Raw genomic sequence first — 23,225 nt, forward strand, 5'->3', positions numbered from 1 at the left:
TGGTAGACTGTGGTGGTCTTAGCACCCGTGGGGCCGTGGTATGTTATCAGTTTATTTTAAAGTTGTCACCAACTCTAGCTAACACTCCCGACTCTGCCAAGTAACATGCAAAGCACTCAACTTAGCTAGTCCACTTAGTACTGCCGATCGTCAACTGAGTAGTCGGTATCAGAGTACCCCCTCCAAAGAGAACACTCAAATGTATGCTGGCAGCTATTGGGGAACTCGGCCCCAACCACCCAACAGCCGTGGTTCTGATTCAGTCCTGTTTCAGAAGCTACACAGACAATCCTTAGGCACTGATTATAGTCTCCTTACATTAAAAATATTCCTAGCTACCTGAAATTTAGACTTGTAGCTTACAAATGAATAAGATAGAAGAAAAGGGATTAACGAGTATGTGTAACAATTCCCCCATCCACGCATTCTCTTTCCCAGTTTCAGTCTTCCGTAGTCAAATATGGTCTGAAAATATTGATGAGAGTTCTAGAAGTGACCAGCTCTTATGTTTTCAACTGCTCTGCCTTGTCCTTACGGGTATATAAGTCACTCTTTTGCCCAGTGTATTCCCATAATATACAGTATCTGCCCATTAGACACTTTAGTGATACCACTGATTTGTCATGGGTTCTCAGTGACCATGTGATAGGCCATCAGTGTCATGTCGTTTATCTCACTTTGTCTCATCACTCTGGCTTTATGTGTTGGTTTTGTTGTTGTGTTTTTGACATAGGGCCCTATTACATAGCTCTGAGTAGCCTTAATCCTGCTTTTGCCTTGTATGCCTGCGGTTATAGGTGTGTCTAGGCTATCTTGTAGGAATTTTCCATCTTCCATCATCACAAATGTAACACAAGACATTTAGAAAGATTTCATTCACGTAAGCTTAAAAAAATAAAATTGCTTTTTATTTGTGTGCCTCTGTGTGCGTACATGTGTGTGTAGAGCCCCTAGGACAACTTTCGAGAGCTGTTTCTCTCATGTGAGTCCGGGGGAGGGGGGTTGGACGTGAGCCAACGATCAGGCTTGGCGACGGGCACTTTTACCCTTGGACCTGTCTCACTGGACCTCACATGATTTTTATTGTTATGTATTGTTGCTATTATCTTATTGTTGTTCCTGATCTCTTAATGCACTTAATCTATAAGGTAGACTTTCTCATCAGTAAGTATGTACATGAAAACAGTACATTCAAGGTTGGTACTGTATGGTACGTGTTTTAGGCATGCTAAGATTTTGGGAATGTTTCTGTGCATAAGAGGAGACTGTTGTAGTGATGGGGAAACGCTAAAACCTTTTATGGAAACCTTTTCACTAATAGTCTTTCCCTGTAATTCACAAAATATTAGTAACTTTTTTGTTATGGGAGGGGGAATTCTGTTTCCAAAGTATTATTAACAAATCCTAGTATTGGTTCCTGCAGGTCCTGGGGGTCCTGGGGGTCCTGGGCTGCCACCCTGGCCTCTTGCCCTTGCTCTATCAAGGGGCCAAGAGGGAAGTGAAAAGAGGGAACTTAAATCTCTATTTTTAAAAAATGTCATGATACAAGTTGACCCAATCTATCTAAAGCTTTTAGTCTTGTTTTTAATCTACCCCCCCGGTAGCCAGAAGATTTGTTCTAAACTCATGATATATATACATCTGTCTATACGTACGCACACATATACACATGTGTGACTAGAGAAACCTTTGGCTTTAGATGACTAATACTGTGTCAAAGGCTGAGAAAAGAAGATCATCCCAGGCTTTTCCTTGCAGTCTGCCAGTGTTGCTTCCGGTGCTTGTGTATTATAATTGTGTGGCTGGCCTGGCGCTATGGCAGAGTGTCTTTTAAAAAATTAAACAAATAAACACCAGTGCCAATGCCCTCTCTCTGGTTCATTTTTTTCTGGTGGGCTGTATAAGCATTCTTTTAATGAAGTGGCTTATCTCCATCCGTGTTCCCCTCCTCAGCCCTGGGTGAGAAGCAGAGTCACAAAGAATGGCTCCCCGTGTTTCTCAGAGAATGACAATGGGGAAGCTGACCCGCTATCAACAGTTCACTCTTGAAGGTGGTACTAGAGGCCAGCACAGGGACACAGCAAGGCAGCCTTGCTAAAGGTGAGGTTTTAGTTCTCTGTTTAATCATAAATGAAATACTCAGTCTTTCTTTAGTTCAAGGTCCTGTGAGAGGATTTTCAAAGAAAACTAATCGGTAAAGCACAGACTACGAGTGTTTATGAGAAGGCCCAGATAGAAGATTGGGCTATTTCTGTGTGCCTGTTCTTGTTAGAACTAAGCAGTGTTGAACAACAAAGACGGGTCATTTGTGATTACTGAATACCTGATCTTGGATGGAGTGGCCATTTCACAGATACAGAACACTTCATAAGGGATTACTAAAGAAACATTTGACCAAATAGGCAAAGTGTATCCTGACTTCAAACACATGGACTAGTTTGTAATATTTTCCTTAAAATTATGAGCAATGTTATTATAGCTCTGTCTCAGCTGTACAGGACATACTAAAGCATGCATCACACTCGGGGCTCATTCTACAGCGTAATCAGAACTTCTGTAACAGTTGAATGGGGACCATTTTGTCGTCTGTATTCCTGTTCTCCTGTACTGTTCCAAGGAGCGATGCTCATTCTCCTCTATCCACTCAGCATTGACATATGCTATCTTCATTTTTTAATGCTATCTTCATTTTTTTTCCTTCCACTAAAAGCTGCTTTAGAGATCAATCTGATGAATTAGGTATAAATGACTACTGCTAAGGCTTAAAATATTACCTTTTCTGGGATTATGGCTTTGCTCTAGATAGTCCCCAGCAGGAATTTACATTAAAAAAGTCTAGGACCAGGGCAAGTTTTAACCTAGAGATGGGGTCTGATGCTAATAAGCTGGGTTACTTCCATCTATTTCTCATATGGTGCTGGGGATCAATACATAGGGAATTGCATTTAATAAGGTCTAAGTCTACAGGGTGCAGTAGTACTGGAATCCCAGGAGTCAACGGAGGTCTCATTGCATGGATGCTACTTCATCCAGGACACTTTAGGATAGTGACCCTTTGATCACATAGCCTTGGTACTGAGCTCTGATCAAACTCCAAACATTTTTTGAAGATGTAAAGGTGTAAAACTTTCTCATGTCGGTTTAGAGTCTGTATAAATACACTGTTTTGTTGTTTTTTTAAATATACAATGGTTAAGATCCCTATTACTGTAAAATAGATACACAAGCTGAAATGACTAGATCTACCATTCCCAGGACTGTCATCGAATGTTTTCTGAGGCAGCACTGAAACCCTAGTACCACTGTCCTCTCTGCTAAGAATCTAACTCCTCTGTTAGTTAATTCTAGCCGTTTTGGATGTAGTTAAAATGCTTCCACTTCAATTCAAAATGACTTGAATATCTTTGGAGTTATTCCAAGTATTTGTCTCTGGCGTAGAACTCGCTTTAGTAAATAATTCTTTGGTGGACTTCGTGAACTCTTTCCCTTGGATGCAAGCCAAAACTCATCTGTAAGGGATATAGCTTTTTATTCAAAGTTGGTGATGAATAATTATCTCTGGGCTACAGACGGAAGAACTGAACCAGTGGCTTGAAGGACCCAGAGGCTAATTACCATCCCTGTGCATAGTTAATACAGCAGAGTGGGGGGTGGACGATGGTTTGCCCAGAATCTATTCCATTCCCTCCGGTAAAACAAGGATGTTCTGTCTGCTAACATACTTAAAGCAGTAACTGTAAAAACGGCAATGTTATGGTTGAAGCTTTCTAAGCCATATGTGTTGACAGAATGCTTAAGTCTCTCTCTGCAATAAACGCAAACCCTGCCAGGCAGAACTACCAGGGCCAGCGCGACTCAACGACTGCACGCCCGAAAGCGTAGGGGCTTGGAAGGCTGCGCAGCGCTCGGAGTGCATCCAATGTTTCCTCTAACAAAGGCACCGTCTTGAGGCAATTTCGCGGGCCACGCTCCCCCTCCCAGCACCAGCTTTGTCTCCTCGGAGGGGCCCCAGCCGCGTCGCCGCTTCCAGCCAAGCTCGGAGGCCGGCCCGGCGTGGGAAGAAGCTGCACGGAGCAGCGGCGGTGGTTTCCTGCAACCTGAGCGTGCCATTAGAGGATGTCGGAGTGCCGCAGCTGAAAGAGATACCTGCTGCCTGGAAATCGGGGCTGCACTGCAACAACCTCTTGGCACCAATTACGGGCGTACAAAGAAACTCGATCGGCCGGGGTGGCCGAGGCCTCGCGGGGTCGTGGGGGGGAAGCCCGGCGGCCCGGGCCTCGAGGGGCGGGCCTCCCGCCGCGCGCCTCCCCGCCAGCCCGCGGCCCCCGGCCCGCGCCCCCCGCCGCCGACGTCGGCCGCGTAGACCCCGTGCGCGCTGACTGGCTCGCGCCGGCCTTCGCCGGGCTGTGGGCGATTGGGGCGCCCTCGCGGGAGGCCGCCCCGCCCCCGCCGCCGCCACCTCCGCCGCCGCGCGCAGCCTCGGCCCCCTAGCCGCCGGGGCGGTGGCGCTGTTGCCGCCGCGGTCTGTGAGGCAGAAACTCCCTCCACCCCGGCCCGGCCCGGGTCCGCCTCCTCCTTTCTCTCCTCCGCCTCGCCTCCCCTCTCCGGCTCCCGCTCGAGTGAAGGTGGCGCGGCGGCGCGCGACGCAGCCTGGGCCCCCGGCGCGGGCCCGCGAGCTCCGGAGGAGACCGCGCCGCCGCGGCCGCGGGGAAGGAGGACGGAGGCGAGCGCAGGGACGGCGGCGGGAAGACCGGAGGGCTCGAGCGCGAGCCGTAGAGACAGGGCCGGCCGGTCGGACTGCCCGACGGACCGTCGCCTTCCAGCCTGCGCGGCCGGTCGGCTCCGGCTCCGGGCGGTGGGGGCCGGGCGGGCGCAGGGCGCGGCCGGCGCACTCGAGACAATACCCGCGCGGCGCGGCTGTGGGGGCGGAGGCCTAGTGCGGCCCAGGCCGGCCGAGCTCCGCGTCCTCGCCCCCGTGGGCCGCGCGAGGTCCCGCGGCTCGGGGCGGGCGCCGTCCCCTCCCCCTCGGCGGCGCGCCGCCCCGGGGTTCCGGGTTCCCGGGCACCGAGCTGGATCCTGCTTTTCACCCAGGCAGGAAGTGAGTTTCGCACGGCAATTCCGGGCGGTGTCACGAGTGAAAAGTTTTTTTCCTTCGGCGGAGAACCTCGCCGGGGCTAGGAAACTCCTGACAGAAGTCGCGAGCAGGAAGCCAGCCCGCACCCCAGCCCCCACCGGAGCAGCCGCACTGCTGCGGGCGGCAGCTCCACATCCGCCTCGCCCTCACGGGAGCCTCGGCGGGGCCCGGAGCCACTGAGGAAGGGCAGGAAACCATGTCAAGCCGAGCCTCGGGACGGCTGCCCTGAGACACCCGGAGAGGTAATTCTTTACGGGACGCGTCGGGCCGAGTTCGTGGGCCGGAAGCGACGGTACTTAAGTCCACCTCGCTCTGCCCGAGTTGTCGGACTTCTTTCTCTCGGGTCTCGGAGTGCCTTGGCATTTTAGCAGCTGACTGGTAGAACTGATTTCTCCCCCCACCCCCTTGCCCCGTCTACCGTCTGGATTCCTTTCTTTTTAAGACGGGGTTGGAAGAATGCGGTGGGACGAAAAGTTTTTCAGCCATCGGAAGAAAGAGTTCCTTTGTTGAGCAGAAGGGCCAGAAGTTTTAGTGTTCCGGGACGTATACAATGTATATCAAGTTGCTGAGTCTGGCAACTTTTGTTTCGGAAGAAAGTTCAGTCTCTGGCAGCCGGGAGAGATTGATTCGCTCTCACTGAGATGGCTGCCACATTTGTTTATGTCGGTGCCGATTGTTTTGGTTTTCGCGTTAATCCTACGTGGAGGTCGTTTTGTTAAGGCACGTCTGTTTCCTTGGACTTCAGAAACCCGTCTGCCTGCCATTCTCGGTTGCTTTTTCTGGGTGGCTAAGGCACTACTTGGAGTAAGTCGTGCGTTCTTTTCAGTGAGTAGCTTACAGTGCTTGTTTGGTTACTTGATTGAAGCCGAGTAGCTGCGTTCTAGGAAGCAGAATGTCCTAAAGATTATGGATAACGACGGAGAAGGATATACAAAGACAAAACCCCAAACACCTGCAAGTAGTTCATTGGTCAGGACTTGTATGCACTTCCGATTAGGAACAACATTGGAAGGGAAGAGAAATAAAAACCCTTAAGATTTTCAGGAGAGCCACGTTGTGCAAAAAAAGCGGCGCTGTTTTGCAGTTGTATGGTCTTCATATTTTTTTTTGTGTGTGTGTTGGCCCATCTGTTTTTGTTTGGGTCTGTCTAATAAGTGATAGGTACGCACTGTTCGGGCAGGAATTCATGAAACATGGCAGACATTCCACCAGTCAGACGTAGGAACTCTTCTGAACCAATGGAGTCTTCTTTATGGGTAGAACTAGTTTTGGTTGCAGTAAACCCTGCTGTCTTTCCCCTTAGTAGCATTTCAATTGTGTGCCTTTTTAAGTTTAGTTTGTTAGCTTTTTTTCCCCCCAAGTACTTTTGTGGTAAGGGAGGTGACAGATAATACTGTATTTTAAATAAATATTACATATAGGTTGATGTAGCTTAAGCTTAAATTGGTGTTTAATCAGATGTTACCAAAATAATTACCAGAAACCTGAGGAAAAAGAGTTGACTTCCTTTAGTTCAAAGAGGAAAGGTAGCTTTTAAAGATGGGGATCGAGTGAGTTCACAGCTTGTTCCTGGCTGTTTGGCTTTTATTAAGTACATTTCAAAAGGAGAATCGTTTCAGTTGTGTTATTAGGGCCTGGTCTCTGGAGTTTTTGTTTTCATTTTTATTTTATTGGTGAGATTTGTGAACCATCAAGTTATTCCTGTTAAAAGTCAGACTGCTTTATGAAGGAGTTTAAAGTGCATAACTGGTGGACTTTTTATGATTTGGGGACATATAATTAGGCAGCAAAAGAGGTTATTCTTGAGCATATGAAAGAGAGGAACAAAATAAATGACGTTGAACTTCGCTTTCCTTTTATGGCTTCTACTTGGCTTCAGCCTCAGAGCCTTAATAGAGCAAGTCTTAGAGAATGAACACTTTGCAAAGATGTTTTTGTGTCATTCCGTTTGTGTAAAGTATTATGTCACTTGAAAATGCCTGTTTAACACTCCCATCCTTTAAAGAAGTAGGTTATTTTTTGAAAGAGTAGTATGTTTAGATTTTGTCGTGTTGAAAATGAGATGTTCCACCTTTGTGAACCTTCCCCCTTTTTCCTCAACAAGGCGTTTATTTTGCAGTTAAAGTTGGGTAAATTTAGCATCAAATTAGCTTAATGAGTTTTAGGTTTTATACTATTCTCAAACCAAATATTTTTTGAGTCTTGTTTAAAAGGAAGCAATGGTTTGAAAAGGATTCTTATTTAAAAGACAGTGATTTGAAGTCTTTCTAAATGGCCTTAAAATTTATATATTTTCAGCATTGTGTGAGGGAAAGGCCTCCCCTCCCATTCAGTTGTGAAATAAAATACTTCCAGAGTGTTTGCCTGGACTGCATAAAGAGGCTTGTTGATGAAAATAATGAGCTTTCAAAGCTTCACCTGATTCAATATTATGATTCCTTGCCATTTAAGAGCAAGCTATTTGTTGTCAGTGTCACGTATAAAATGCTTAGAGAGGTTAAAGAATGGAAGCAGTTGTGCTGTTTTTAACCAAGTAATAACTATAGAGGTATTTTACACTTATCATTGGTCGTAAACCTCTGAAATTTGGTTGTTTTAGACATTTTATGTATTTTTTATTTTTAATTTATACTAAACAACATCTGCCAAGGACCATACTTTAAATTTTGAGAAGATTAGGTACTTTGGGCATTTATTTGAAATAATTGCTTATCAATAATATGATTTTAGAGTTTAAGTTGCTTTTTGTTGTAGAAAAAGATTATGGCGATATTTACAAAATATCTGGGATTATATAGAGTTTAGTGAGTTGGATAGCAAATACATTTCTTAATAATTGTTGATATTTAGAGTTTCTTTAAATACACCTACTTTGTTGCTTCCATTTTAATCTTGACTGTGTCCTATTCATCCATTTTTCTGTTTTGTTTGTTGTTGAACAACCGCCCACAACACAGAATGGTGTTCCTGCTTTCTTTCTTGACAGCAGTGGTGCCTTTCTTACTGTTCATGATAGATTATTTCTTAAATGCACATTAGTTTTTGTTGGAGTACAGAATGTGTATATGAATTCTAGTCTATGCTATCTACTTTTGAATTGACGAGGGGAATTCATTTCCCTTCGCACTGTAGTCTCTCCTTCCTCAGCACTGGTCTTACCTACTTGACTTTTCACTGTGCTCTGAGTTTTTAGGTTTACAGTTTATCTTTCTCTTCTGTTGGGTTTCCTAATTTAAAAACCTGCTATTATTCAACTCTTTTCTAATTCCTTTATTTTTCTTTTATTAATGTACTTGTTTATCCTATTTTTCCATGTTCATCAAATATTTAGTTATTATATTTTGCTTTGCCTGTTTTTCTGAAGTTCCTTAGTCCATACATATTTCTCCTCAAAGTGTTTGAAATATGAAACAAAATAACTGATTTGATCCGACTGTTTAATTCTGATAACATTTGCATTCCAACTCAGTGTCCATGGCATATTCATGTTTATTACTGTACCACTATTTTTTATGCTGTCTCATCGGTTTTCTTTTCCTGCTTCAGTGTCTCTGCAGTCTGTCTTTTCCAGTTGTGTACATTCATCTGTCTGATCCATAATTGCATTGCTTCTCTACCACATTATTTTTGTCACTTCCAGTTTTGTTCCACTGCATAAAGTCCTTGACGTGCTTTGTTATGATAGTGTGAAAGAATAGAAAATAAGAACATCTAAAAGTAAACAGTAAAATAAAGTTCTGCTCAATATGAACTGTATCCATCTATGAATTTAATTGTATAGTATGTTTTAAGAAGCCCTAGGAAACAACAAAAATGACATTGTGTAATCAAACTAGGTAAAACAAGGCCTGTAAAGTTTATTCATGAGGACATCCTTACTCAGATCTTTGTGCATAGTGAGCTATTTCTTGACTTCTTAGTGTGCTAGAAGGATTGTGAAAGGCACATTGACAGCCCCATGAAATTATGACTAATGAGTATTACAGTGAGAGAATGAGAAAATGGAAAGAAGACTGAATAACTTAGAAAGTACAGATGTTCTGAACTTATGATGGGATGGCATTGCATGATGATAACCTGATCATGGCTGGAACTGGAACTAATCAAGAATGTATTCACTCTAGCACACCTACCAAGTGTGATGGCTTAGGCTAGACTACCTTACCCATGCTCATCCTACACTTCCTCATCCTGCAAAATCATCTCCCACAAAGCTTGCAGGTGTTCGGTATCTCCTGTAATTCAAAAAACTTTGGCAGCCCAGTTCACTGTAGGTTATTGTTTATTCTTCTGATTCTTTTTTGTGGCTCCTGAGAAATATCATACCTTGGATTACTAGTTGAAGAAGTGATCAAAATTTTAAATAGCTTCTGCCTAGTGTGTATTACTTTTATGCATTGTAAAGTGAAACAGGCACGAATTGAACCTTGTTATTTCGAGACCAGTTGTAGTCTGAACTACTGGTTTTGGGACAGAATGCCGTCTTTACATTTCATTTGCAGGTTGGTGGAGTTTTTTTGATGTAATGTATAATTATAAGAAATAGCAGTTTTAAGATTATTTGGTGTTTTGATCTTAGAATTCCCAATACTTCTACAAATTGAGATCCTCTACAAGTTTGGGTTTGTGTCAGCTATTGATTACTAATCTTTTTAGAAATTAAAATAAAATTTAAAAGTAACAGTAAACCATTGCCTGCTAACATTGTTCTAGGAGAAAAAAATAATTATTTTTCAAAACAAATACAGTTGTCACATGGTGGATGGTTTCAGTTCCTTCCATGGCTATTTAGGGTCCTTATATAAAATGGCATAGTAATATATTGTATGTATTCTAATTGTATAACTCTAGGCTCATCTACTAGATGACTTTAAGACAACTTTAGGTGACACTAAATCCGCTGTAAATACTAAGTAAATGATGCACTGTTTAAGAAACAATGGCAAGAAAGAAAAGTCTGTATGTGTTCAGTACAGATGCAATTCCCCCCTGTGTATTTTCACCATGGCTGAACTTAGGGATTTGGAGAACTGACTATAATAAAGCAAAAAGAAGAATTTTGCAAGTTACTTTTGTTGGGCTTAATGTAAAACATCTTGAGTCTCATATCAGTTTCTTCCATCTGTTGCAATATGTTGTTTTGATTGAAATATATGAAGAAAATCTACCTCATCCAGTTTCTAGGAAAGGAAAGAGTGTTTTCAAACACCTTTTAGATACTTATGGGGTACTCTGAGTTATTGCAGACTCTTAAGGCTTAATCTTTCAGCTCACTCCTTGGTTTTCAGTTCTTAATAATTTGTTTTTGAAATACAGTTCCTAAGAACTTTTGTTTTTCAAAGAAGTTGGTTTCTATTGTTCAGCAGTATTTTGGTCTTCATGTAACCTAGAATCTCTGAGTTGGTTTTTTTTTTTTTTTTTTTTTTTAATATTTGCTTCCATTTTCTGCTTGAAATTTGATCTTGTGCTTGGTAAATCTGTTGTGGTTTTGGGTTTTCTTCAAATATTGTATTTCTTTTTTTTTTTTTTTTCTAGTGGATAAAGTTCTTATTAATGGCTTACTTTGTGCCTATTGATCATTTGAACATATTTTTCCAGCACAGTGAATACTTGTTCTTGTTTTGGTACTTGCTTAGAAGAGGAGCGCTGTATTAATGTGTTCAGCTCTAGGATATGTGGATCATTTGGCTTCTTGGTACAGGTGTTTCCTGTCCTTCAGGAGATGTCTTCCTAATTCCAGTATCCTGCTGACTTGTCAGCTTCTCACGGGAGCTTCAGCACATTCAACTATAATTTTGTCTACAAGCTGCTCAAACACAATTCTCCCAATTGTTGTTCAGAAAACTCAGTATCTTTTGAGATACATTTCATGCTTGTTTTCAGCACCTGCCCCTTATATGTATAGTGGTAGCTGTACTTGAATATCTTTTGGCTATAAAAGGTATAAGATTGAGTGGATGCCTGTAACCACTGATAGCACCAAGCCCTGTAATTGTATGCCTTTCCCGCTTTAACTAAGCACTTGTCACAGTGTGATTGTAACTTTTTTTAATTTTAATTTTTTAAGTGGTAAGTACTGGCTTTGAGGGCCTCTACTGCTATTCAGGCAGTCTACCAGGTAACTAGCCCCAGCTCCAATGGCTATAAACTTTACTGTTTAAGGTGAAATAACAAAACTAGTGTAAATATGTTCAGAATTTTGTAGATAGAAGGAATATTCCTTGTTGCTGACCTGGAGACAGGGTGTTATGTAGCCTAGGCTAACTGTGAATTCCTTGTGTAGCTGATTCCTTGAACTTCTGATTCCCCTGCTTCTGCTTTCAGAGTGCTTGGGATTATAGGTGTGTACTACTAAACCTGACCATAAGATGGGTTCTTAATGTGGATTTTAGTAATTTATTATTGAGAACTTGTACATTTTACTGAAAAGGAAATGGCTTTTTGTTTGTTTACTAGCCTATTTACATTTTGAGCCCATTGAGTAAAATAGTGCTGAAATGCTTCTGCCATGTATTTGTTGATGCCTTAGATGGCTATGAAGTGACTGATAGGTAGGGTCTGTATAGTGTGGATGCACTGTACAGATGGATAGTGTGTGTGTGTGTGTGTGTGTGTGTGTGCTTTTACTTTAGAATTGTTTATTTCTGGAATTTTCTGTCAAATGGCATTAGACTGTGGCTGGCTTTAGATAACTGTAGGCTGTGGAACTGGATAACCAACACTATTGGATTTCATTTGATGTCACCTTCCCTCTGCAATCCTTGATAGTCTCAGATTACCCTGTAGATACATACTCTTCCCGGTTTTTTAAAATGACTTCAGACTTTTTGAACATTTTTTTGTTTTGTTTTGTTTTGTTTTTTGGTTTTTCGAGACAGGGTTTCTCTGTGTAGCCCTGGCTGTCCTGGAACTCACTCTGTAGACCAGGCTGGCCTCAAACTCAGAAATTGACTGCCTCTGCCTCCCAAGTGCTGGGATTAAAGGCATGGGCCACCATGAACATTTTTTTCTTGTTTGAGGGGTTTTTTTTTTGTTGTTGTTGTTGGTTTTTTTTTTTTTTTTTTTTTTTGAGTGTGTGTGTGTGTCAGAGACTGACCTCAAACTCACTTGGTAGCTAAAGATGACCCTGAACTCCTGATTGATCCTCCTGTCTCTATCTCCTGAGTACTGTGCTTACAGGCATATGACATTGTTTGTTCCCAGGACTAGTTTTATATGCTACTGGGAATCAAATCAGGAAGTTCAACAAATATCCTTTCACCTCAATTATATCCCCAGTCTTTGTCATAAGTTTTGAGGCAGTGACAAGACATAAAAGTTGAATCCATTTGTTCTTTAACCTGTTTGGCAATAAATTGATGCCTTATCACTCTGAAATACTGCCATGTTTCTTTCTTATAATGAAGGCTCTTTCACACAATCACATCAAGACTGTCAGAGGTACAATTTAACATTACCTGCTAAACCTTATTAGGTGTCTTTATGTGTTACAGTGGCTTGTCATTCCGCTCCTGCAATCTGGAACAGTGTCTGCCTTTCAAGGCAGTGATATGTTTGAAAACTACAAGCTTCATTGTTATTGTTTTGTTGAATATTCCATCATTTTCAGTTGTCTGATGTTTTTCATATTTATTTCTTACAGATTTCATAATTAGAGTTTTATGATGAACTCTCAGCATTGTGTTCAGGCTCTCTTGTGTTCTTACAGCATCTTACCGGGTACTGGGCAATTGTACTACTGCTACTCACTTTAAATGATAAAGGTTGTGACTGCCAAACTTCTTTTTTCAAGTTTTTGTTTGGTTGGTTGGTTTAGTTTTGGTTTTTGGTGTTTTGGCTTTTTAAGACAGGGATTCTTTGTTTTGACAGCCCTGGCTGTACTGGAACTCATTCTGTAGACCAGGTTGGCCTTGAATTTAGAGATCCTCTTGCCTCTTCATCCCAAGTGCTGGGATTAAAGTCATGTACCACCACTGCCCAGCTTTTTCAAGGTATTTTTTTCTATTTGTAATTAGTATTTTGAAGTTAGGTGTTTTGAAACATGTAAATTTTTTCTTCATTATATTTTTAATTTACTTACATTTACTAGAGTCAAAGTTTCCTATTCACAGGGTTAAAGTTCATTTTTATTAAATTTTATGCTCATTATTTTAATGCAGGGCAGGTGATTGGACATGGTAGAAAAGTCCACTCTTGTTACTGTTTAGCTAGTGAGGACTTCTTCCACTTGGCTTTTTTTTTTTTTTTTTTAAATTAACTTTAGATTATACTATGCTTTTTAAATATTCTAAACTAATCTGCTATTATCTTGGTTATTATTTTAAAGATTTATCTATCTGTGTTGTGTGTGTGTGGGGGGTGGGTACTTGTGCAAGTCCAGAGGCCAGAAGGCATCCGAGTTTGGTATCCTACTCTGAACCTGAAGCTCTTGTTTCTTTTTTCTTCTAGGCTGGAATCCAGCAAGCTTCAGTAATCCTATCTCCACCTACTAGGATGGGCTTAGCAGGTTTCAGGCTTGTACAGGATACCTGACTTGTTATGTGGGTACTGGGATCTGAACTTCAGCCCTCATGATTTGTGTTGCAAGTACTTTGAATTATTGAGACATCTTTCTAGACCCTCCTTGGTTATTTTAAGAGGAAAATAATAGTTACAAGCAGTGCCTGGGAGTTTGTATTTATTTCTTTAGGGGTACTGCCCTAGGCCTTTCAGGGAGTCTTTTTATGACCACATATTTATATTTTATATCTATGTGAGAAAACTATGAGTTTATAATAACACTAATTCTAATCTACACAAACAGGGTTTTAAGTTATTTAAAAATTTTTTGTTCTTGATTTTCGAAAATAGGACCTTACTGTGTAGCCCTGGCTGTCCTGGAACTTGATCTGTTGACCAGGCTGGCCTCGAACTCAAGAGATCCACCTGCCTCTGCCTCTTAAATGCTGGGATTAAAGGTGTGTACCAAAAGTGTCTGGCTTTTAAACATTGTGTGTGTGTGTGTGTGTGTGTGTGTGTGTGCGCGCGCGCGCTCTTTACTGAGGGTCAGACTTGGGTTTCTACCATTGACATACATCTCTAGTCTTCTTTTTAGTTGTCCAGGCTAGTCTTGAACTCATTCTGTAGCTCAGTCTTAAACATTGACTATTCCTGCCTCAGCTTTCTCAAAGACAGCCCCCCCCCCCATCCCCAAGCAGTCGGAATTACTGACCTCTGTATCATTAGGTCCTGATTATTTTTGTTTCTTTATCTGTTGGGTTTTGTCCAGTATTTGTAACTCATCTCTAACAGTGAAAAGTAATCTCCTCCGTGTGTGTGTGTGTGTGTGTGTGTGTATGTGTGTGTGTGTGTGTAATTGATGCAAGCATGTGTGTTTGGGAAACCCAGAGATGTTAGAAAAGTTTTTTTCTAACTTTCTTTTACTGAACTGGAAACTCACCTTCTTGGCTAGGTTGGCTGGCTAGGGAGCTTCTGGTATCTGGCTGGCTCTAACCCCCAATTCTGAAGGTAAGAACAGGATTGCGGAGTAAGTACTCTTACTCACGGAGCTTCCTAGATCCTGGTCTGCCGTGGTGAAATTCTGTTGTTTATATCATCCCACAGTTCAGAGCTTTACATCACTTGATAAGGATACCCTTGGTTTTCAAACCATGGGTCAGTTTTAAACCCTGGAGTAGAGGTTTTGCATTGGGATCTGTGTGAGAAACCTGTAATCTAAAACTGAATTCCCCCACCCCCATCAAACTATCAATCTACCCTAGAATTAATAGGTTGGCCTTTACTATACTTGGAGATTTTGGACATTATTTAAGGGACATACCAACATGGTCTTATGTGATTACATCTACTTTTAAGCTTGAAGGAAAGGCCAAGCAAGCTTCTTGAAAGTTTTTTTTATGGATTAGGAGTCCTATGATCTTTGCTTTGGTACTGTGTGCTAGTAGGGGTTCATAGATAGCAGATGCTGTTTGGTATGTCATAGGTTAGAGAAAGCCATTTCTAAACCAGAGACTGTACTAGTCACTTTTTTTCTCAAGGAAAAGAGCAAACAAGCAAACTTTGTTCTTTATCTTTACTTATAAATTTTACTATTGTTATTTTTTGTGTGGGGGGGTGACAGGGTGAGAGGTGTGTGTGAGAGAGACAGAGATACATAGAGACAGGGAACGAGAGAGAGAGAGAGAGAGAGAGAGAGAGAGAGAGAGAGAGAGAGAGAAAGAAAGAAAATAAGGATGAATGTGCACCGATTGTGCATGAGTGTGTCTGTCTGTGTCTTTCTGTCAGCATACAAGTACCACAGTGAGCATGTGAAGGTCAGAGGACAACATATGGTGTGAGTTCCTTCCATCTACTATGTGGGCTCTGGTTTTGCAGCAAGTGCTACCTGCCAAGCCACCTCACCCACCCCTTAGTAGTCATTTTTAGTTATTGAAATTGTTTCTAGTACTGTCAATTTTGTCTTGCTTGCTTGCTTGCTTACCTTTTTTTTTTTTTTTTTCTTTTCTTCAGTCCCAGGGCCCTTGTATGTTAGACAAGAGTTTATCTGGCTACTGAAATGAAGGGAAATGATGACCTTTCATGCTTATTATCCACAGAGACACTGAAGACTTTAAAAGATTCCTAATAGAGAAATGGGGCTATAGCTCAGTGCTAGATTGCTTGCTCAGAAGGCAAGAAACCCTGGGTGTATGTCCCTGTATAAACACAAAAACTTTCAAATAGAATTTTAGTTGACATGCTTTTATTTTCAAGGTATATTCTTATACAATTTAGTAATAGTTTTTCTATTTTTAATTGAATCATAAACTCTATTCTAATATTTTATGATTTAATTTAATACAGATGCTAACAAAGCAGTTATCACATAGTTAGTGTTCTCTGTGTGTCGGGAGGGGCCGGTTTCTCTGGGTAGCTGAGACAGAACTGAAATCCTTCCTTGATTGTTACATAATCCTGGCCATATGTTTAACTATAAGAATATTCCTTAATTCCTCTTGCAGCTTGTTTGCTTTCTTTATTTACTTGCTTTTTTAGTTATTTACTTACTTGCTTATTTTGGTGTGTTAAGTATCAAATCCAGAGCAATGTTTATTCAAGGCAAGGACTTTATCAACTGAAGCTGTCTCCAAATCCCCATAGGAAGTTTTTATTGCTGCCTAGGGGCTTCTGTTGTACCATTTCACACTTGCTGTCTCTAGCATTGTCAGCTATGAAAATGAGAAGCAGCAAAAGGAAACTTACTAAACTCTAAATACTTATTAGAGAAACAAAGATCCTTAGATTGATTCTTTTAATTAGAGTTGGTCCCTTCTGTCTCTTTGTTTGGGTGTGAAGAGAAATCTTCAGATATATGAGAAGGACATCTTGAACATTGTTTCTGCATCGATTTTTACTCTCTTAAAAACAAAATAAAACCACACCAACGGTCTGTAAATATTTTTCTTGAACTCCTTAATAATTTAGTAAATCATCAAATAACAGTTCAGTCATTTATTTGATCTTTATATCAACATAAATGCCACTTCTTAATGTAGTTTACTTAGTGTTTCACAAAAGACCTTCGTTTATTAGTTATACTTTAATTTCTGTCAATTTACATGTTTTCTTGATCATGATGTTAACTTTCTCCTAATGTATTTCTTAGATAATTTATAAACAAAAGGCATGTTTCTTAGTATGTTGTATTTTTCTGTCTCATCATTACTGATTTGGAAGTAGTCTAGTTTGAATAAGCCTTCTTTTTCTTTTGATTAACAAAAAAAAAAAAAAAAAAAAACTGAGCTCAGTGTAGGAAGCAAAGTTCTGAAGGAATTTTAGTTTATCAGTGACATTAAGTGAGATTAGAAATATAAATCCGGTTTTTTCAACTCTGATGCTTTCACTCTTATATTAGTATTTTTTTAAAAGTATGTTTGACAAATCTGATTTCTTTAGCATAGTAGTACTGATCCCTAAAGATTTAAATAAGTATTAGAGAAAAGATGTTTGGATTCACATAAATCAGGAATTATGGACTAATAAACTTTTTTTTTTCCTTTTCGGTGAATGCCAGTCTATCATATGGCTTTTTTTTTTTTTTTTTTTTTTTTTGGTTTTTTTTGACAGGGTTTCTCTGTGTAGTCCTGGCTGTCCTGGAACTCACTCGGTAGACCAGGCTGGCCTCGAACTCAGAAATCCGCCTGCCTCTCCCTCCCAAGTGCTGGGATTAAAGGCATGCGCCACCACCGCCCAGCCCTATCATATGGCTTTTAAATGTTAGAAATAACTGGAATACAGTTCAATTTACAAGAAATGTTAGCATTAATATTTGAACCAGTAAATTCCATAGTTTATCTTAAAGCAGTATGCAGTTCTGCAATATGATTTTAGATTTTTGTTTCTTCAAGTATACCTAAGCTCTTTGTGTAGTATCAGTCAGGCTTGCAAAAAAAAAAAAAAAAAATGCCATTAGGTTAAGTACCATGCTATCTTTTTATTTCCTATAATGTTACCACTTTGTATTCATGTGACACATTCCTTGCAATTAAGCTAATACTGATACATTGTTACTAACCAAGTCCATTGTTCATTTTCACCTTTGCTCTTTATGTTGTACTGTGGGTTTTGACAAATGTATAATGAATTTGATCTATCATTATTGCTAGAAATATCAATAATGGATGCAGTGATGTGTGTTAAATGAAAGGAATGGCAGCACTGATATTAGGGATGGGAGTGAGGAATACTCTTGTTATAAGACAGTTAATTTATTTGAGATCCAGTTGGATTTTACTGACTCTTACATGTGAAAGTTACTTGTAGTTTTTAAAAATTGTTTTACTTATTTACATTCCAGATGTTGTCTTCCCTTCCTGGTCCTCCCTCCAAGAGTTCTTTACCCTGTCCCCCTCCCCCCTACCTTTCTTCTCCCTCTGTAGTTTTGAAGAAATAAAATAATAAACATTTGCAATTTGTATCTGGAAATTTGAAATTTTCTTTGATCTGTTGTCATCTTCATGCCAGTACCATACTGTTATTACTATGGTTCTCATATAGCTTGAAATCTGGGATGGTAATCTGTCCAACATTGGTCATTTTGCTCAGGATTACTTTGGCTATCTATCTAGGTAGGGCCTTGTGATTCCATATGAATTTCAGATAGTTTTTTTTTTTTGTATTTCTGTGAAGAATGAGATGGAGATATTGATTGGGGTTCTATTGAATCTGGAAATAGCTTTTGGTAGAATGGAAGATTAGCTGGCCTCACCAGGCAGGGCCTGGAGTTTAGATGTGATGTAGGGAAGGATGAAGTTATGATGGAAGGAGTTTTCTCAGTTTATAAAAATGCTTTGTTTCAGATTTTGAATTAAGTTTTTTATTTTGAAATACTTACATATTCACATAGAGTTTCGCAGTGAGGTTCTCTGTGTACTTTTTATTCAGTTTACCTTAGTGATGCTGTGCATTAGTATATTGAAGAATTGCAATTGCCAGTTTCATCGCAGCATTTAGTTTTTAATGTCTTAAAAGTATCCTCCAGATTTTGACAACTTAGACTTTCATTGTTTTTACCTTTTCTTTCTTTCTTTCTTTCTTTCTTTTTTTTTTTTTTTTAAAGTTCTGCTTAGGTATTTTTGTAGTGATTCTGAATAAATTGAGGTCCTCTATCCCCCTACCCCACTAAAATAAGGTTTTAGGAATTATACAAGGGTGCTCCTACCATATCAGGAAAGATTACATCTTACCATGATGTAAGATCACATGGTGTTTGATCACTTGGTTAGGGTAGTATCTGTCAAATGTATCCATTGTAAACATTTGTTAGAAGCCCAGCCTGTCTTCAGAGAAATTGGGACCACTTAAATTCGACCTTCTGGAGAGAGTTAATTATCAAGGCATATGTTAGTATAAATATCAAGATATCATACGGCATCATACAGATATTATGAAAAATGTTTGGATTCTTTGTAGATAACTTCTTCATAAAAGTTTGCCCAACATGTTACCGTACTTTTGTAATCTACTCATAGGTCCACTTAACTACTTAAAAGAGACTATGACATAGCAAGGAAGGCTTATATCATTAATCCAAAAATGTAAGTATCTTAGCAAAAAGAGGTGATTAAATGCCAGTTTAAACTTTTTAAATTTGTTTGATCTATACTATATAAATTATAGGGTCCAGGTTGTTTGTTTTTTTGTTTTGTTTTTTGAAACAGGCTGTCCATGTAGCTCAAGCTGTCTTCCATTTTGCAGGGACCTGTGGCCCTTTGTTATGGCTATACTGGCTGGCCACCAAGCTCCAGGGATCCTCCTGTCTACTTCCCCGTTGCTAGGAGCATGTGCTCCCATGTCTGGCTTTTTATGTAGGTTCTGTGGGGTCTAACTCAGATCCTTGTGCTGCAGGGATGCACTTCACTGACTGAACTAGCTCCTCAGCCTTTATAGTTACGTATTTTTATTACATTATCTTTTTCATGCATATGTGCGTGCTTGCAAATACCACTGAGTGTTTGTGACAGTCAAAGGATACCATGTTGGCTTCTCTACTTTGACCCTGTGGGTCCTGGGGCTTGAACTCACTTCATCAGGCTTGACCTAAAGTGCTTTTACCTGCTGAGGCATTTTGCCAACCCAGTAAGTGGAGATTTCATCAAGACTGTTTGACTTATGTATGTTGTATACCTTGTAATGATTCTCCTATGTTACAAATTTTGGATAATACATCTCCATAGATGTAATTTGTAGCTGTGAGGCTGCATTTATTTATGTCTTTTTTTACTTAAGTATATTCTGTCACTTGGATTTCAACATTCAAAACTGTGAGTTGAGTCATATGTGATAGTACATTCTTATCATCTCAACATTCCAGAGCCTGAGACAGGAGTATTGCAAGTTTGAGACTATCTGAACTACATAGTGAACTTCCTTGTCTCTGCTTCTCAGCTACATGGTGGGTCACTGTCTCTCTCTGCCTTCATCTGTTCATCCGTCTGTCTGTCTCTCTTACACACACACACACACACACACACACACACACACACACACACACAGAGAGAGAGAAAACACATGCAAGACAATTCTACCTTTGAGCTAACTAAGCCACTTTTTATTTAAAAAGTACCAGTCTTATTTGATAGCAATGGAAAATTAATATACTTTATTTGAAATGAAAATCATAGGTACTTTAATTTTCCAAACCACATACAAGGTTTGAAAAGGGAGGGGGTGACCTATTTTTCTGCTAACTAGAACAAAGAACAGATAGCAGTACTATTGTAATAACCATATAGTTTGTCATGATCTTGTTAGATCTTGTTAGAAAATGTCATTAAGTGTTGGGTTTTTTTTTTTGGGGGGGGGGGTGTTTGAAGCTAGGATTTCTTTGTGTAGCCCTGGCTGTCCTGGAACTCACTCTATATAGACCATGCTATCCTTGAATCCACAGAGATCTGCCTGCCTCTGCCTCCTTGAGTACTGGGGTTAAGGTGTACTACCACCACCGGGCTGTTACTAAGTATTTTAAAGGTGCATATTAGTATTCTGTTGAGAAGCTGAAAAAAAAAATTGAAGCTCATTCCTTCTAAAATGAAATCTCTACCTATTGCAGTTCCACTCCCATTTGCCCAAGAGAACTAAAAATAAAAACTTGCTTTCAGAATATGTTGGGAACATCTGTATAGTCCCTGAGTGACACCAATTCAAATGTTGATTAATTAAAAGAATGGATTAATTAAAAGAGTTGTGGAGATGCCACAACTTTTTCTACACTTAGAAAGAGTGAATTATTGATGAAACACAGATGGATCTCAAAAATATTGTTTAATTAAAGAAGCCAGACACAAAGGAGTATATATTGTATTTATTATGAAATGTAAAACTCAGCCCTACTGTTAGATGTGAATAGATTGCCTCTGGATAGTAGGGGCATTAACTGGGTGGAGTGTATAAGGAAATTTTCTGGGTAATGAAAATGTCCTGAAACCCCAACATATACTCTAAGAAGTGTTCATCTCATTGTATAGAAACTTTGCCAAAAACAATCAAACAACAAAAACCAACAAGAAAACAGAGCAGGTGAAATGACTCAGAAGGCAAAGGCATTTGCTACCGATCTTAACAACATGAGTTTTATTCCTGCAAGTTTTTCTCTGACCTCTGTGATATGATGTGTTCATACACCAGTACAGGGATATATAGTAAGGATTTTTAATAACAGACAAAAATATGCACATTTAGATCCGGCATGCCAGAGATTCTGATGTAACTTGTTTAGGGGGATAGCTTGCACATGGATTCTGATGTACTGTCATAATTAGGAACTTTGAGTTCAGTAGTAAGAATCATTGGTTACAGATAACTTGTCTTTGGATATAGTCCCATCATGAATGTACTTGTCACATGTGTAGATTGATATAGGTCTGTTATATTGCCAAATAAACTACAATTAGAAGAGACATTAATTACTGTTTGTGCAAAGATTTGATGACAAAAATGCTTGATACATTTTTAAAACAAAATCTTGATATTCCATTATTGACTGGATGTCTAAAGTCTATTAAAATATTTTGAAAAATGCAAAACAATCTAGCCATTGTAAATTCACACATTTGTGTTTTCCCAGACTCATGAGTAAAGGAAGTTGAGAGTTATGTGGGTTGACTCCTGAATTCCAGGGCATCACTCATCCATCTGCTATTCTATCTGTGAGAACTACTGTCAGATGTGGTCTTTTATGTCAGTTCCTTATTCTGTAAGGAATTGTACTTCTCCATTTGAGTTAGATAATATGTGAAGATGAGTTTTAGGTATCTTTGCTGGGCAGGGTAATTTAAAACTTTTGAAAATTGTGAGGGGGCAGTCTGTGTCTGTGGGTCTCTGTAGAGCAGTGGTTCTCAACCTTCCTAATGCTGTGACCCTTTATTACAGTTCCTCATGTTGTGGTGACCCCCAACCATAAAATTACTTTTGTTGCTACTTTATAGCTAATTTTGCTACTGTTAGGAATTGTAATGTAATATCTATGCTTTCAGGTGGTCTTAGGTGACCCCTGTGAAAGGGTTGTTCTACTGCAAAGGGGTTGTGCTATCCACAGGTTGGGAGCTGCTGGTGTAGATGTATGCATATAGAATCTAGATGAGGGTGTCCAGTTCCTTGGAACTGGAGTTGTAAGCAACCAGATGACAGTGGTGGGAACTGAAATCTGGTCCTATTAAGAGCAGCAAGTGCTCTTTAACCACGGAACCAAGGGATATTTGTCAATATTGAGAGCAACCAGCCAATTTGGCACTCTTGAATTTGCTGGTATCAGGAGAGGCAATGCAGATCAGTGGTGAGGTCTTTTTGAGTGCCAATTTTTTTTATTGTGTTGCATAAAACTAATAATCTAGCACTTTGACCAGTGTCTTAGTTAGGGTTTCCATTACTGTGAAGAGACCACCATGACTAAGGCAACTCTTATAAGGACAACATTTAATTGGGGCTGGCTCAGTTTCAGAGGTTTAGTCCATTATCATCAGGGTGGTGGGAGTATGGCATCGTCCAGGCAGGCATGGTGCAGGAGGACCTGAGAGTTCTACATCTTCATCTGAAGGATGCTAGGAGAAGACTGGCTCCCATGTGATTAGGAGTAGGGTCTCATAACCCTTCCTCACAGTAACCCACTTCCTCCAATAGCGCCACACCTACTCCAACAAGGCCACACCTGCTAATAGTGCCACTCCCTGGGCCAAATATATTCAAATCACCACAACCAGAGAAGAGTTTTAAAACCAAGAAAGACAGCTTACAAATTAGACATATCTAAACTAACACCTTAATGAAATGCTGAGACATCTCACTTTTATTTTTAAAGTTATGTGAATGGAAGAGCAGTTATTTTGTAAACATATACTATATAAAAATGATATGGAAGAAATTCAACTGATTGTCTATTTGAATGAGAAATCAGTGACTTTCTCACTTGTCTTTGTTTATACAAAATTTGTTTGATCAGAGTATAAACCCTGTTTTCCTAGTTAATTACTGCTTGTAGAGTCTGACTGGGAGAATGAATTTAAGCTACTAGGAAAAATGTCATGGTCATCTGTAAAGCTTTAGACTCTAAAATACA

At 40.0% G+C, this 23,225-nt stretch overlaps 1 protein-coding gene across 4 annotated transcripts in view; it reads left to right on the forward strand.

The window, feature by feature from the left end:
* The first annotated feature begins 5,066 nt into the window (after positions 1-5,066).
* Positions 5,067-23,225, forward strand: part of Erbin (erbb2 interacting protein) — a 96,421-nt gene continuing 78,262 nt past the window's right edge. The window contains exon 1 of one of the 4 annotated variants that reach the window (XM_034523635.3): positions 5,067-5,376. Coding sequence is in view for 3 of the 4 variants with exons in the window: in XM_076916248.1 (XP_076772363.1) it covers positions 5,795-5,959 (165 nt within the window). In the remaining variant the exon portion in view is untranslated. Of the gene's footprint in view, positions 5,377-5,663; positions 5,960-23,225 lie in introns of those variants that run through there. The other 3 variants (XM_076916248.1, XM_076916245.1, XM_076916243.1) reach the window with 3 other exon arrangements.

The sequence above is a fragment of the Arvicanthis niloticus genome, chromosome 19 (genome assembly GCF_011762505.2).
Source record: "Arvicanthis niloticus isolate mArvNil1 chromosome 19, mArvNil1.pat.X, whole genome shotgun sequence".
Taxonomy (NCBI): Eukaryota; Metazoa; Chordata; class Mammalia; order Rodentia; family Muridae; genus Arvicanthis; species Arvicanthis niloticus.